The following is a 2,115-nucleotide window of genomic DNA, read 5'->3' on the forward strand; positions in this document are numbered from 1 at the left end:
CCAATATTCTTCTGCTGTCATCTTGCCTATAGGAGCAACAGTGTGTACAAAGTGAAGACCTCAATCAGATGTCTTATCAAGCTATTACAAGATTTCTGAGTAGAAGAATTTTCTAACTGAGAAAATCAATGATGGCTCTTGGAAGGGGCTGACATTGGAGCTGGACTCTTATGTGCATGCTTAATGGTGGCTGCCATCCCCAAAGTGTGACCTCACATTGGTTATGAGGAAATCCTCTTGCTGAAGAGTTTCCCCAAGGTAGCCTTCATGTCTCGGTTTCTCAGACTATAGATGAAAGGATTTAACATTGGGGTCACTGCTGTGTACATCACAGTTATCACTGCATCCTTTAGGCTGTGACTGGTCAGAGGACGGAAGTACATACCCATCACTGTCCCATAATACAAAGAAACAACTGTGAGGTGGGAGCCACAGGTAGAAAAGGCTTTGAGCACACCCTTGGTGGATGGAACCTGTAGGACAGTGGAAAAAACCCAGATATAGGAGACAATGATACATATTAATGGCACACAGAAAACACCAACCCCTAGATACATCATTTCCACATTAAAGTGGGTGTCAGAACAGGAAAACTTGAGCAAAGAGGAAATGTCACAGTAGAAGTTGGCTACTTCCCGGTTCCCACAGAAGGACAGACTAGCTGTGAGCAGAACGTGAGGGAGGGTATTGACATTTCCAATCACCCAAGAGCCAACAACAAGCAAGATGAAAAACTTTGGGCTCATAATTGTTGTGTAATGGAGAGGGCGGCTGATGGCCACAGCACGGTCATACGCCATCGCAGCCAGGATATAGCTATCTGTGTTACCCAAAGCGATCATGAAGTACATCTGTGTTATGCATCCTCCAAAGGAGATGGCTTTGCTGCCCACAAGGTGGTTTGCCAGCATCTTAGGGATGGTTACAGACGAGAAAAGGATGTCAACAAAGGAGAGGTGGGCAAGGAAAAAGTACATGGGGTTGTGAAGGCGAACATCAGAGCGAATGGCTAAGACAATGAGCAGGTTTCCAATCAATGTGATAGGGTAAATAAACAGGAAGAGGATGAAGAAGGCATATTCCTGCTCCTGTTGGCTGGTAATTCCCAGAAGAATGAAATTCAGGACAGAGGACTGTTTTTCTTTCCTCATGGCTCCTTCAGTATGAAAGGGAGAAGAATCTAGAATTATTGGTGAAGTTATTTTTTGATGATCTTCCTTATTCTCCACTTTTGACTCAACAGATCAGCTGCCTTTCTACCAGGGTTAACTAAATCCAGAGGCAGACAATATTTTGAGGGGAAAAAAATCCCTGCAGGTCAGTGGGACTATTTGTCAGTCACCCCTAGAAACTCATGTCTAAGAAGTTAGGAATCTGTGAATTCATCCTCCCCACCCCAAACCACCAACCCAAACACCCAGGACATAATCACTTAAATAATTAATTTTTCATATACCATTTTCTAAACATTTCGATAGGCCTCATAAAAAATGACACATCTGAGAAAAGTAGATTTTATTTATTCAACATATAGGTGTTAAGCATACCATCTGTGCCAGCGACTATGTTGGAGAAAAGAAGGTGAATTGAGGCATAGTCTCTGCCTTCAACTTTACAGCTTAATAGAAAATCCAGAATCACACACTAATTTTATTACACATGATAAGGAAAGCACAGCATTTTGGAATCTAAAAAAAAAAAAAAAACCACTCCAGTGCAATGGGTGTGTCCATAGAAGGACTACTCTGGACAGTTAGGAATTGATCCACTGACCAAACTCAGAGTTTGCCAAAGCCCAGGAGGTGACAGGTATCTACACTAACATCAGCCAGTTGTAAACAACAAGGATCACTGAGTGTAGGTTCTATCAAAACTAGCCTAGTAAATTTTTCACAGCTCCCCCTTCAGGTGTCCTATTTTCAAAATAGACTTTTGCCCTCTCCTTTGATAGATTCTATCTCTCAAACCTTTAATTATATGTAATCACAAAGTTTTTCTTCTTGGTCTTGTACTCCGTTTCTTTATTATTTCTTTTGATGACTCCTCCAGCTTCACAGTGGCTTCAACTACCATTTTGCCAATGACTCTGAAGGCTCTCTCTGTAGATTTGATCTC

At 41.8% G+C, this 2,115-nt stretch overlaps 1 protein-coding gene across 1 annotated transcript; it reads right to left on the reverse strand.

Moving 5' to 3' along the window:
* Nucleotides 1-221: 221 nt before the first annotated feature.
* Nucleotides 222-1,151, reverse strand: LOC126062975 (olfactory receptor 1A1-like). The gene has a single exon (XM_049861062.1). It carries the CDS (start codon nucleotides 1,149-1,151, stop codon nucleotides 222-224), a length of 930 nt encoding a protein of 309 aa, XP_049717019.1.
* Between the last annotated feature and the right edge of the window lie 964 nt (nucleotides 1,152-2,115).

The sequence above is a fragment of the Elephas maximus genome, chromosome 19, assembly GCF_024166365.1.
Source record: "Elephas maximus indicus isolate mEleMax1 chromosome 19, mEleMax1 primary haplotype, whole genome shotgun sequence".
Taxonomy (NCBI): Eukaryota; Metazoa; Chordata; class Mammalia; order Proboscidea; family Elephantidae; genus Elephas; species Elephas maximus.

Bases quoted from the DNA above. Each gene is read 5' to 3' on its own strand.
- LOC126062975 (XM_049861062.1), bottom strand. From the start codon at position 1,151: ATGAGGAAAGAAAAACAGTCCTCTGTCCTGAATTTCATTCTTCTGGGA.